This window comes from Chlorocebus sabaeus, chromosome 21 (genome assembly GCF_047675955.1).
Source record: "Chlorocebus sabaeus isolate Y175 chromosome 21, mChlSab1.0.hap1, whole genome shotgun sequence".
In the NCBI taxonomy this organism is placed as follows: domain Eukaryota; kingdom Metazoa; phylum Chordata; class Mammalia; order Primates; family Cercopithecidae; genus Chlorocebus; species Chlorocebus sabaeus.
The window spans coordinates 10774903-10788293 of record NC_132924.1 but is presented as its reverse complement, the minus strand read 5'-3'; the positions used below and the strand labels follow the sequence as shown (position 1 = coordinate 10788293).

Below are 13391 nucleotides of genomic sequence, written 5' to 3'. Positions count from 1 at the left end.
ATCTGTTCTCAGGTTTCTTAACTAAATAATTTTACTTCTTTTCACCATTTCTATTCATATTTGTTACTACTTTGGAGTGGTATGTTGATAAATGGTTACTAATCAGCTCTTTGGAGGAAAAAGTTATAAATAGTTATAATCAGTTTTACTTATATAAAGGATAAGTAGCACAAAATTTATAGGTAATAAAATGCACAATACTGTTTTTTATGAATTCTGTATTACCAGTTGATTCTCATAGAATGCTTTCATTAATTTTTCCTAGATTCTTTAATCTGTAGTCAGTCAATTATTACTGTTAACAAACAAGTATAACTTCAACATGATGGCATCAGACAGCAAGATGAAAATAAAACCAGAAAGATGGATGTTGGAATTCTACTCATCTGTCAATCCCATGAATGACTTGGCTGAATTGATCATGGTTTTTGGAAAATGGAGGTACAATTCAATTTTTTCTGCTATTCACAATGTATTGGCTACAGATATGACATACTTTTCCATTTAATCTGCATTATTACATTTCCCAATCACTGTCTTACATCTAGACAATTAACAAGACCAATCAATATCTGATTTATAACATTTGCTAATTCCTATGCTATAAATAGTTTTTCGATGGTTGATTTCCTGCTATTGACATCAGTCACTGAATGTGGTGCTGGGAAGAGATGTGCAGTAGTGCACTGTGATACATTTTTACTATTCTATAGCATTGAATCCTACAGATCTGATATATGTAAACAACCTCAACAACATCGAAATAGTAATGAAATGTACTAAAATAATCAGGAGGTGATGAGTTTTTAGTATTTGATACCTCTGTTTTTAATACTATTTATTTAACTGTATGTCTGTATAATTTACTTTTTAATAGTGGGTCTGTTCAGCCATTGGTTTGCAAAATTCCTGAAATTTTAACGATCTGCTTTTATGAGCTGGCAAAGTGCTGTTCTGTTCCATTGAGTTGTCACTAAGTTCTTTAATTCTCTCTCAAGTTAGGGACATTGTACCTTGTAAATAAAAGACTAAGAAGTAATTAGCAAAAAGAAATAGGCTCATAAGGTTTTTTTGAAAAAGCTATATAGAGAGCTATTGTGATTCTCACTACTTCTAAGCTGCATCCAATCTGTAGTCTACGTTGGGTTGATTTAATGGTTTTCAAGGTACAATAATAACAGGCTAAAAGTTCAGTTCTGTATTTTTCTAATGTACTTTTGAGTAGGGACAGATTCTGCTCCCACGGTTGACGATTTCCTTCCATTTTATGAAAAGGCCCATTTGCTCACGACCCACTTCCTGTTTTCCTGGATGCCATGCCTGTCCCGTGGCAGCAGGAACAGCTGTGTGGCTGGCTCTCCTGCCAGGGAAGGAAAGTGGCAAATAAACACCAGCCAAGGGCAAGAATGCTTCCCAGGGCTTGCTCTGAGCGCCACACCTGTAGTGTTTCACAGGTGATTCCCACGACAAACAGGACGCACAGAACTGTGGTTGTGTCACAAGCTTAGAATTAACTGCTTTGTTTTGAAATAGGAAAAGTACTTAGTTTGGGCTCAAATTTGAGAAGAAGGCATTAGGAGACTCTAATGAGGACTGGTCCCAATGTAAGGGGCATCAGCCAAATTCCTGTCCTACCTTCTCCAGTTCCATGCCCTCTGCTCAAGCAGCACATGGCTGTTCACCAAGCCAGCAGCCCTTAGTGAGCATCTGGTCCCCAAATGTGGAGATAGGATTATAGCCACCAAATATTTCAAGCTGTGCCACAAGTATTTCTAGATTCGCAGCTCCTCTGCTGGATCACTTGCTTACAATATAAATCATTCTTCTTATTATTTTTGCATTGATCAAACTCAAGATACTCTCTTCTAATTCAAAATAGAGAGTTCATTCCTCTCATTTTATTTCCCTGTTTTAGAGTTTCCTTAAAGTTCTTTAGAATTGGACACTTGGTCACAAATTTAAAATCAATTAGCTAGAAATAGTATCCCTTGTTGGGGGATCGCTTAGAACAGGAGGCAATGACCTATCTTCCCTTTATACCTTTTGATCTTTTGTCAATTACCCTGTAAATGTATGCCCAAGGAAAGATTTATTTGCTCAAGCCTGTTGTAGAAAAATGTGTAAGAAAATGACAGTCACTGAATATTTTCATTTTAAAAATGTAAAGTAAATAGAGAATCTGTAATTTGAGCTCCATATGCATTGATCTTTAAATCTCCAAGGTCTGCTAATTGAAATAGATAATTCATAACTTGTTAATAGCCTAATTATAATCGGCACTGCAAATCTTGTAAATAAACAATTCAATGCACTAAGGGAATAGGCTCCATTATGGTGATTCACAATGAAGGTTCAACTGAAATCAAATGTCGGCAGAAAGCAAGCTGATTAGAAAGTTATGAGGAAAAATCCATATACACATAACTGTATTGGTTTAGACATGCACATAAAGCATCTATGTACATGATTAGATATCTAAAGTTTAATGCAAAATCTTATTAATAAGAAAAAACATGATTAAAGACCACATACCAGGGAGCCATTCTTCCATTGTTCTTAAAACCATGCTGGGAAACGTCAAACACACACCAAAATCCTACTAGTAATGCCCTTTGTGACATGCGGCTTTGAGAGGTTACATAGCTTAATAGCCCTTCTCCTATATGTGTGGTATTTATCAACTCAGACTCTGCAAGTTGTCCTGATCATGACAGCCAGGAAGACATGGACAGCCTGGATCAGGCAACAGAAATCTCAGTTCTACACAAGGTGACAGCAGGGAGCATGAGTTTGTTCTTTGGCCACACACACCTTCACACTTGCCCTATGTTGCCTTTAAAAAGGCTGCACATTGTCCACCCTAAACTAACTTTGGAAGAGACAAGATTATGCTTTCTACAGCAGGAAGTAATTTGAAGTGAGATCCAGTATTCTTCAGATTCGTGTGATGAACACACCTCTTACTACAAAGATTATCAAGAAAGCAGATGCCTTCGTTCCTGAACACTGAATAGGCATATTCTACTGCTAGGAGCATTTACAATAGCTCCTCTGCTCTGGAAAAGCAGAAAATGAGAAGTGTAGGTGGAGGCTAGATTTGAAGTGGCCAGATCTGCACTGAAATCATCCCTCAAGGAGGACGGTTCTTTGGTGACTTTTGACTTTCAGAGGCTTGGCCTTACTGTTTTTGAGCCAAATCACCCACTTGCTCTTCAACATTGGCTCACCATCCTCTCTATACCTACTCATCACACATTCTCCATGCTCCAGACTAAAATCAAACTGAAGGGTGCAACCCATGTGTAGTGCACACTGCTGGCTGTTCACATAGCATACATCACCCATACTTCCAAGTTAACAGAACTCCAGCATTGACCAGTGACTTCCACGTACCTCAGAGAAAGCTGACCCCATCCACATCTGCCAGGTGGGCCTGGCTCATCTAAGGTCTTTCCATTCTTGCCAAAGAATTGGGTCAGTGTATTACTCAACTGTAGTCAATGAAACATGAGAGGAACTTTTAGTAGGGGGGGTGGTTTCTGGGAAAGGTTTCCTTTCGCCTACAAAATTATTAAAAGAGATAGTCTGTCTTCCTCTTTTGAAAATTCTAGTGTCTGGATATGATACTTGGAAGAGCCACAGACCCGTTGCTCCCAGTCTTAGGGGAAAGCCGACCCCAAAGATGACACAGAGAAGAATTGGGATGAACCAAGATCCTTGATGACAACTTGGGCTTCAGATTCAACTAACACTGAATGCTACTCCACTCTGGGATTCCTGTTCCATGAGATAACACATTCCTTAACTGTTGAAGTAGGTTTGAGATGGGTTTTGCTTACTTGAAACTTGTTTTAGTTATCTATTGCTGCAGAACAAATTATCCCAAAACTTAGAGGCTTAAAACAATAAGCATCGACTATTCCATAGTTTCTGTGAGTCTAGAGTCTGAGCATGGCTTTGCTGGGTGCCTCTCACCAGGCTACAATCCAGGTGTCAATCAGGGCTATGGTCTCATCTGTAGGCTCTACTGGGGAAAGATCTGCCCCCAACTTCACTCAAGTGGCTGTTGGCAGGTTTCTAGGCTCATGATCATTGGACAAAGGGCCTCAGTTCCTCACTGGCTGTTGGCTGAAGTCTCCCTCGGCTCCTTGCCATATGGGTCTCAAGAGAGCAGCTCACAGCGTGGTGGCTGGCTTTCCTCAGAGTAAGCAAGTGAGAGAGGGTGCCCAAGATGGAGACCACAGTCCCTTTCAACCTTAAACTTGGATGTAAGAAGCGACATCCCACTACCTTTGTCATATTTGATTCCTTAGATAGGAGTCACTAAGTACAGTGCGCATTCATGGCAAGAGACTACAAGAGGCTAGGGGGTGAACACAGGAGGTGGGAATCACTAAGAGCCACTTCAAGAGGCCAACACACAACTGAAGGCATCCCAGAAGCAAGGCCGGACCAAGAAACCACTCAAGAAGAAATCAAGGCTGGATGCTGAAATCCACAGAGATCTTCATATCTTTCTCAAGTATAACTGCAACAGGTCTTTGATGCAGTGTTAACTCTTTTGAGGGGTGTCCTATAGACAGACCTAAAATTCTGGGTACTAGATGCCCTTTAGCCTGGAAAACATGTTTAATGAAGCTGAACAGAATAGCATATTCCACCATAATTTGATACTTACAATTCACATGGTGAGATCAATTCTGGTATATTTCTTTAGTAAATTTATGCTATGTGTCAGGCACCAATCTGAAGGACGGATACAAATATGGATAAAACAGTTAAGCCTTCAAGTATCAACAGCTCGAACTAGTAGAGGAGGCACATAACAGGTGTGTGTAATACGGTATGGCGAGTACAGTAAAGGATAAATGCCTAGAGGGTAGTGGGAGGAATTCCCACTGGAGGGAGTGAGAGGCTTGCCAGAGACAGGTACTTGAGATGGCCACAGGGCGTGCACAGAGAACTTGCCTTGTGCAGCTGTGGCTTGAGCAGGCAGGGAGCTGAGAGCAATCTGCACACAGGCTCAGTGAGCTGCAGAGCTGGCTGCCGAGAGAGAGGTGGCCTCTTACAGCCACATACACCCGGGCAGGTGGTTGCTCCACCTCTTCTGAACTCTTGATACAAACCATGTATTTGTTCACAAGAGTTCAGAAGCCCCACACATAAGTGGCACTGAACATCTGAGCACACAGTCTTCTCCATTTGGCCTTTGTTCCAGGTAAATGTGGTTTTCATGACCGAGTATCGAGTACTAACAACAGTTTCAGCATCAAAATGGGAGTGAGGGCTTCGTGCTTGGGCTGAGTTCCAGGCAGGCTGGTAGGAGGCTGGCTGTGGAAGAGAGGCTGGCAGTAGCCTATTGAGACCCCAGCACAGTCATCAGGCCTGTGAGTGGGTCAACATCTTACAGAGGTCAGGGAGGAGACAGGGGAACGGCTGGAACAGAATGGTTCAGAGTTGAAGAGATAAAATAAAGGGTGAAGTTGTATAGGACCTATTTATGTCTTCTCCTCGCCTTCTTAAATCTGCGCACAAATCCATTATCCATTAGCTTTTTAAATCTTTTTATCTTATGAAGGTTAGTGGACACTAGTTTTCAAAAAAGTGTATTTCTCCTTTTTAACAGCCTAAGAGGAGTATACCATCTGCTGTAGAAATCACAATGGAGGTGAAAGCCAGTGTCCCCTGGGAGTCTCTGCAGTGGCAGGAGAGAAGTACAGGGTGATGGATGAAGCAAACATTGAGAGTCCGAGATCCCATAAAGAGAAACCCCTCTATACCGCTTATGGTGGTAAGGCCTCCTGCCTCAGTTTCCCTATGGTGACTGTGCATACCCTACGAAGGAGTGAGAGAGCTTCTGTGAGATGCCTGGTGGACCGACTAGGCCTCGTAGGTACTCAGGGTAAGCTCCCCTATAAACACGGTGTTTGTTATGTGAGGAACATAGTTTTAAAACTGAACTCAAGAGGAGATAGGCAAGTGCTTATAGCTGGCATTAAAATGTCTCCACTGAGCTTCCACACAGCCAAAAATAGACAGAAGTTTGCTCAGGAGCACAGGGGTGAACATGGGCCACAAGGACGCACATTCACACCCAGCACTCAGGTGCCAACAGCCTGTGCCTCGCTGGGGATGGGTGGAAGGATCACCCAGATTTCAACATTTTGTAAAAAGATACAACAAATGAAAAGAAAAGATTCATTTTCCTTAACTTTTTTAAGTCCTGAAGGCAAGCTGCATTCTGCCTGCTTGGGCGGGGAATCCTGGTTTGTAAAGCTATAAACAATGGGCAGGCTGGTTCTGCTAATTAGCAACATAAAAGCTCGGAGGTGGATGCTTGAACTTGCGGTGCGCCGGCAGCCAAGAGCGCGGGCTGGAGCGGGGCAGGAGAGGGAGGGGAGACTCCGAGTCCCAAGAAGGGCAAGGCGCCCAGCTGGTCTGCAGGGGAGGGGGAGATGAAATTGGTGTACTCCATCTGATGCCTCCTTCGGCCTCCCTGTCCCAAACTCCTCTTCCCCCTACTCCATTGCTGTGGGTGTGAGAGGGGAAGAGGAGGGAGAAGGCAAATTATGATGCTGAGGGCAAAGGAAGCCCCAGGTGCATGGACCTGGGGGAATGAACCAATATGGAGCTGGCAGAGGGCACAGAGAGGAAATAGAGCCACAAGGCAAGACGAAGGTGAGTCTGGTCTTCTCTTTGCCACTTCGCTCTCCTTCCGGCTCAGACCTGTCCGAAGGTCTAAGGGCAGCGGGTGGGGAGGTTCCACAGCTCTGCAGAGATGCAGGATGAAGCCTGATACCTCAAGCCTGACACAGCCTTGGTAAGTACCCCTCCCACATCTTGTCGGCACATTGCCCCAGCAGATGCTGCACCTGCACAGTAAGCGCCCCCAACACACAGGGAACCCAGGAGGAATCGAGGGTCTGCAAGTTTGCACCCAGCTCTCCCATCCTGTGTAGGCTGCCACAGAGCCCTGGTGCTGGGCCCATTCTGTGATTGCCAACGGGCTGTACTTGGCTTTACAGCTTTCATCCAGCTATTTTTCCCTCACTTTTTCCCACAGGGAGGAGATTCTGTAGGTGAGGGCATCGGCCGCAGGAGAGAGTACCAACTCTCATGGCCTTGGTATGTGGGGCTTAAAACCCACTGTCTTCGGAGATGAAATGGCTCTGGAGCCATCCACGCCACGGCTGCTGTCTTTCTGATTGATAAGCCTAACCCTTCCTTTTTGAATGCCCTAAAAAATTAATTTGCATTCAGAAGTATGGCGAATGTCAAGATGATCAAATGTATTTTAAGGGTGGAAAAGAGGTACTTGTGAAGAAAGATAAAATGAATCAGGATTATTTTGCCTAGAGAAATTCGATAAGTAATCCAACAATTATCTTCTTTACCCAGAAGCTGGCAGGCAGCTAATCATCATTTCGAAAGAAGACAGAAAAAGATAAAGCAGACCAGTGGCAAAAAAAGTATGAACTTCCTAACCGGAAGGCTGTGCACACTCATGTGGGCACCAGCAGGGCTCCCGGCTGCACACACAGTGACACTGTGCTGCTCCGTGTACACAGCCCAGGATGGCGCTTGCTTTATCAGGAAGTGTCGCCGCACAGCTAAGACATACTAAAGCGGTCCAAACGCAGGCCCAATATGCCCATAATGCCACGGAGTATAGAGAGTAAGTGTATAAAACTATGCCTGTCTGGAGGTGGGAATGCTATCCCCACTTATTAAAGTACAAAAGAACCCCAGGAAACAACAAGGAGAGCCTCATCTCAAACAGGGTGTGCCAGGAAACAGAAGCAAAGCAGGACTTTCATTCTGGCTATTAGTACACTCAAAGTGACCTGCTTCCCCTTCTCATACCTCAGTTTCCTTTTCCATAGAGAAGCAGTACTCATGCTTGGCCGCTGGCCACAGAGTTCCAAGGCTAACTTACGAAGGACGCCTTCCCAGCTCTCGAGTGCGACCTCTGCAGGTGTGCCCACAGCCCGCCTGAGTCAGCCCACCATCCAGATCACATGACGGCTGTGCCGGACAGCTGTCTCTCTCTACAGACACTCAGGTTCATTCTAGTATCAGAACACTGGCCCCTAGCTGACGTCCCTACAACCACAAGGTGTGTGTTTAGCTGAAGTCTGACCACAGATAGGCATGATTTCCTGGTTAAACTCTCCAGAGTGCGTTCTCTGTGAAATCAGACACACTGCATTCAGCATTGGGAAACAAGAGCTGAGAAGGAAAGGCACACACATCCAAAGACAAGAATGGAAAATCTGGAAACCCAGCCCTGACATCACAGTGCCCAGAGAGATAAACAGTCAACACAGTCAGAATGAAGCAAGAGGAACATACGTTTGGGTCTCTGGTCTGAGGCCTCCGTACCAGTGCCTTCCCCGGGAAAGCCGAGAGGCTCCACCACATCTGGGTCGGGAGGTGGGTAGGGCGGGGGTGGGGGGAGCACTAACTGGGGTGGACCCCGAGCAGTGCCTCTGGGAGGCTTTTGTGGCACCTGCCGTCCACCACCTATATGGAATCAATAGGGAGTTACTTCAGCAGGTTAAGCTAAGCCATCACTCACCAGGCACCAAATCCAACCTCACTGGGCACCAGATCCAGCCACACTCAACACCAGATCCAGCCACACCTAACACCAGATCCAGTCTTATCCAGCACCTAATCCATTCTCATCTGGCACCAACCACATCCAGCCACACTCACACTTTAACATTTTACATACGTAGTGTTCTATCATTGGAGCAGTTTGGAAAGACATGCCTGGTTGCAATTTCTTTTTAACAGACACAACTACATAAATGCTGGGCTTGAAAACTATCCTTCAACACCCCCTACAGAGCTTTGTCAAGTTTAAAGGAACTCCTTTTATTCATGTTAGTCCTTTTCAGGTTCATAGATCTGTTTTTAGCCTATTCTTGTTGCTTTTCTGGAGTCACTGACCTATTCTGGCTAGATGAAGCATTCATTTAACTTATCTCCTGAGTCCATTTATACTTTTCAACCCCTTTGGTTGTTTAGGGTAATAGTTCTCCAAGTTTGTTTTGAAGAATGTCCTGAGTTGTAGATAGGGTGGGGATGTTGTGTCCCAAGCACATGGGACACAAGGACTCAAGCCTCCAGGATGGAGTCAGGGGGTCCTGCCCTGGGTTGAAGTGACTGGCCTAGGGATCAGCATGATCCAACTACATACAGCCATTTACAGTGGATGCCACTTAAGATTTAAACCAGGGGCTTTTGTCCCTTTACAAAACATGGGGAGAGAGCTTGGAAGGGAGAACGGGGGCTCTTCATGAAATAGGAGAAAACTAGGTTTATTTTAATGATCCACTGACAATGTTTTCTTTCAATCCTTTGGGAAAGGGGATGAGGTGACATGCAATACAGGTTATTGCTTCTTAGGGTAACTGACTCCCAGGCTGAAATGCTAACACATTAAAAGCGGGGAACTGACTAAGGGGAAAGATGCTGACAAACAGCCATGGAGCTCTCACTAAAGGTCCAGAAACTGCCAAGGCAGCCACTTATCCTGGGCGGACTTTCCCTCCTGCAGCTATAGACCTTAGGGCAAAGGCACAACGCGGGGCTGCCTGGGTGAGTTAAAGGGCATGGTGAGTGGCCTGTGAGTGCTGGTGGCTTTGGCGTGAGCACTGACACATGCCATTCTCGGGGCTCTCAGCTCAGGAGGGTGTGACTCCTAGGCTGCCATTTCCAGCCACTCTCTGAAAGAGCCATTTCTGTTCCTACATAAGTGAAATAACAAATGTTGAATGATTTAAAAATAAAATGAACCCCTGACTCCCCTGGACCTGGAGAGCGCCATCATTCAGCTTCTCTCCACCTCGCCTGTAGCACGAGGGGTGGGCGATGATGATCTAATAGGTCTCTTTCTGCCCATAGATAGTATAAGTCTATTTCCTTTCCTCTGGGCTCTCTTTTTCTCAAAGAAGATCAGGGTCTTTGCTAAACGTGTACCAGGAAATATAAGTGAAGATCAATTTCAAACAGGATGGTCTAAAAATTACTGAGCTGATGTCAACTTGTCTATATATCACTTGTGGCCTCAGATCTCTTTGAAATGCCAGATGTCCTTCAAAGCAGCTTCCACGATGTCACCTTAGGAACTTCTCCTTTTGTCATCAGAGACACATCACACACTCACACTCACAGGCTTTCCATTTTCACCCTCTCCGGGCTCCTACAACCGTTTCCCCGCTTCCACCGTCCCCCACCTCCTAAATACTCACATAATGTCCACGAAATACTGCTAGTAAGATACGAAGTGAACTTGCGATTATTTCTTTCCAGCCCTTCTTTCTTTAGCATTAATATTTTTTGAGTTAATGCCATTATGGATGAGGCCACTGCAGGAATTCACATCAGAGGTGACATTCCAGGATACAGCAAGCATCCCCGCATGCAGACAGCAGGCCAAGCCTCACTCACCCATTGTGCTCTTCCTGTTCTCCTCCTTATCCTCAGTGCGGTTGGGGATCAGGGGACTCGGTGGTGGTGGCTGTGGTGGAGGGGGAGCTGGCGCTCGCCGCTTCTTCTTCTGTAAATCAATCTGTGACCCTAGAGATACCTATGAAGTATAAAGAAAGAAAGGCAGGCAGTGTTAGGGTGACTGTGCTGGGGCAGGACCTTCACGCGGAAGGTGGTGCTCCAAGAAGGTTGTTAGATGGCCAGTTCCCTTTCCAGGTCCTCCTATGCCGGCAGGGGAGGTCGTGAGGCGAGAGACCAGCGGATGTCCAAGGAGTGGCCTGGAGGTAGCACAGTGTTTGTTGCTCATAGACACCCCAAAGACCCCTATGACCAGGGAGCTCATATTTTCTAGGGACTCCAGGCAAGTCTGGAGGGTTGGTAAACTTCTGTGTCACACAAGAGACGGAGACCCATAGCCCTTCATTAAATGTAAGAAGAACAATTCCCTCTGGAACAGGATGGGCTGCCGTGAACTGTGATCACACAGAGAAGAGCTGATGGGTTCAACTCAGACCTCACCCTGACCTGACTTAGGTTTGCTTCCCTGACTGCATGTTCATGTTCCAGAGTAGCCACAGCCAAGACTATCTAATGGTCCACAGGTGGACACATCTTGACCCAGAATCAAAATGAAGTTTCTTAGTATATGGGATATTAGATCAGTGTATGGACATTAGCACCCCAACCACAGCAGAAATCCATCTCCTGCTCACAGCCTTCAACAGTGAAAGGCACACAGCTTCTAAAGGCAGCTCATGAATACTGGGCAGGTCTAATTGCTGAACGTGAAATCTGTTTTGTCTGTAAAATTGAATTCACTAATTCCATTTCTTTGTTTCCGAAGGACTACATAATCCTACTCTCCTCTCCTCATTAGGGTGAAAGTTTTTATTCATTTACTCTCATTGATTAAAATTCATTTAAAGAACATTGTGTGTAGAGCAGTGCTGAGTATATGCAAAGAATGGGCTGAGCATGGTGGTGGGCACTTGTAGTCCCGGGCACTTGAACCCGGGAAGCGGAGACTGCAGTGAGCCGAGATCACACCACTGCACTCCAGCCTGGGTGATGGAGCGAGACTGTGTCTCAGAAAAAAGAAAACAAAAAAAAAAGAATGAATATGATGACTATCATATGATGAAAGCTGTCCTGCTCTGGAGCAGCTCAGAGCCAAGTCTGCACCTCCAGTCCAAGTACTTCCTGGCCTCCCAAGGGCCCGTCACAGGAATGGTGCCTGCAACACCCCACGTCTGCCACTACAACTCTGACCTTGGTGCTCTCTGGTTTATTAACTCATGCTTGCACAATGTATACCATGTATACAGGAGACAGAAACGGGGAGAGAGACAATGAGAGGGGGGGAGAGAGAGAGAGAGAGCGTGTGTGTGTGTGTGTGTGTGTGTGTGTGTGTGTGTGTGTGTAAAAAGTATCCTTTTAGGCTGGGTGCGCTGGCTCATGCCTGTAATCCCAGCACCTTGGGAGGCCAAGGCAGGTGGCTGATGAGGTCAGGAGATCAAGACCATCCTGGCTAACATAGTGAAACCCCGTCTCTAATAAAAATACAAAAAAAAAAAAAAAATTAGCCGGGCATGGTGGCGGGCACCTATAGTCTCAGTTATTCAGGAGGCTGAGGCAGGAGAATGGTGTGAACCCAGGAGGCAGAGCTTGCAGTGAGCCGAGATCGCGCCACTGCACTGCAGCCTGGACGACTGAGCAAGACTCTGTCTCAAAAAAAAAAAAAAAGTCTCCTTTTAATTTTTATCAGTAACACACATTTATTGCAAAAAAAAGTTAAAAAATATATATAAAAGGAAGAACATAATCACTTTATTAATACTCAAACTACTAACAATTGGCATGCTTTTCTAGTCTATTTTTTCTTCTAAAAATAATTTTTTCTTTTCTTCTGTTACAGTATAACCTCCTATACCTCTAAAATTCTGTAATAAATTTTACATAAAACATGGACATAACAGAAAGTAAATAACCCCACAAAGCTGAGTCAAAAAACAAGCAATTTCTTGTCCACCACCCCCTCTCCAGCAGTAACCATTTCACACTGTTTTTTTGGTATTTATTCCATTTTTCTAAATAAGAAGCTTATTGTACTGTTTCTTGATTTTTCCATGTTAGGTATTAGCGTCCTACTCCAGAAGATGAGGATTTGATTCTTTGAGAGAGAGAGACACACACACACACACACAGACTCTCACACACACACACACACACACACACAGACACAGACACACACACACTCACATAAACACAGACTCACACACACACACACACACTCTCACACACACACACAGACTCATACTTTTCCTCTCCATTTTCCAAAAAATTATAGCAAAAGATCTAAATTAATATTTACTATTTAGTGATACATATTTACTTATAGTAGGCATCAAAATTATGAAAAATAGAAGTTCTCTTCAGCAGGAATTTTCTCCTGCTGAGATGTATAATCTATATCATAATTAAAATTTCTAAACTACCTTTTTGCTTTCCCTGAACTTGATAACTGATTTGTTTTCTAGCTTTTTTTCTTTTTTTTTTTTATTATTATACTTTAAGTTCTAGGGTACATGTGCACATCTTAATTGCATTTCCTGGAAATTCCCTTTCCCTCTATTCAGTTCTGATCCTTGTTTCCTGGATATTCCACCTGTTTTGTGGGGGGTTTTCTTTCTTTTTTTTTTTTTTTTTGAGTCAGAGTCTCACTCTGTCACCCAGGTTGAAGTGCAGTGGTGTGATCTCGGGTTCCAGTGATTTTCCTGCCTCAGCCTCCTGAGTAGCTGGGACTACAGGCACTGCCACCACGCCGGGCTAATTTTTGTATTTTTAGTGGAGATGGGGTTTTGCCATGTTGGCCAGGCTGGTCTTGAACTCCTGGG

General features: G+C 44.5%; 1 protein-coding gene across 5 annotated transcripts in view; it reads right to left on the bottom strand.

The window, feature by feature from the left end:
* The window catches only part of COBL (cordon-bleu WH2 repeat protein), a 301591-nt gene that overhangs the window by 60320 nt on the left and 227880 nt on the right, over window positions 1–13391 (bottom strand). For 3 of the 5 annotated variants that reach the window (XM_073008836.1, XM_007981296.3, XM_007981298.3), the window contains one exon: window positions 10459–10597. In XM_073008836.1, the coding sequence (XP_072864937.1) occupies window positions 10459–10597 (139 nt within the window). Of the gene's footprint in view, window positions 1–8352; window positions 8524–10458; window positions 10598–13391 lie in introns of all 5 variants that reach the window. The other 2 variants (XM_007981297.3, XM_007981295.3) reach the window with 1 other exon arrangement.